The 733-nt window shown below is 69.3% G+C and overlaps 1 protein-coding gene across 1 annotated transcript in view; it reads right to left on the bottom strand.

Moving 5' to 3' along the window:
- Positions 1 to 374, bottom strand: part of Fam8a1 (family with sequence similarity 8 member A1) — a 10,759-nt gene extending 10,385 nt beyond the window's left edge. The window contains exon 1 of the mRNA XM_029570381.1: positions 3 to 374. Coding sequence (XP_029426241.1) covers positions 3 to 235 — 233 coding nt within the window. The 5' untranslated portion in view covers positions 236 to 374. The remainder of the gene's footprint in view (positions 1 to 2) is intronic.
- Positions 375 to 733: the final 359 nt, after the last annotated feature.

The raw sequence follows: 733 nt of genomic DNA, 5'->3' as shown, positions 1-733 counted from the left end.
GCGCGCTCAGCCGCTGCCGGTCGGGACCCTCGCGGCCAGCCGGCTCCTGCGCACCGGCCTCCCTGCACTTCCGGGGCTCCTCGCCGGCGGGGGCGGCGGCCGCGAGGGCCCGGTCCGGGGTCTGCGGAGCCGGAGCGGCGGCTGGAGGGCCTCGCCCGGAGGGGACCGGCTCGCGGTCGCCTCCGCCGCCGTCCTGTCCGCACGGGCTGCGGGCTTCCTCGGGCCCGTCGGCCATCGTCGCCTCGGCGGCCCCCTCCGCAGAGCCCGTCACGGCGCGGCGGCCCGGCCCCAGCCGCCCCTCCACCACAACCGTAGGGTCGCTACCACAGCAGCGGCGGGCGTCAACAATCCGCCGCCGGAAGCGGAAACCCCGCCCCTCGGGCGCATCGCGGGGCGGTACCTGGCGGGAGGTGGAGCTGTGGCACCCCGGGGTCCCTCTAAAGCCGGGCCTCTGTGGCTCTGGGGTTTTTTGCTTATTTTAAGCATAAAACGCGACCTATTTGTTAACGTAACTTAGCGTAGTGTGTAGAACGCAGCTCAACACCGCATACCGTCCGATGCTGCGTGGTGTGTGGAGGAACCTGTGCAAGTACCCACTTAGGCTACATCCGGGAGTCCGCCATCATCACCCGTCCCTCCTGGCCGTTTCCGTGAACCCCACGACCCCTTCTTTAAAATGCTGCGGGGCTGGGAGAAACTGACGATGAATGATCCGGACTTCGAAGACCGCCCA

This window comes from Nannospalax galili, unplaced genomic scaffold (assembly GCF_000622305.1).
Source record: "Nannospalax galili isolate Female #2095 unplaced genomic scaffold, S.galili_v1.0 scaffold923, whole genome shotgun sequence".
Lineage (NCBI taxonomy): Eukaryota > Metazoa > Chordata > Mammalia > Rodentia > Spalacidae > Nannospalax > Nannospalax galili.
The sequence above is the reverse complement of the archived record's forward strand: the minus strand, read 5'-3'. Positions and strand labels throughout refer to the sequence as shown.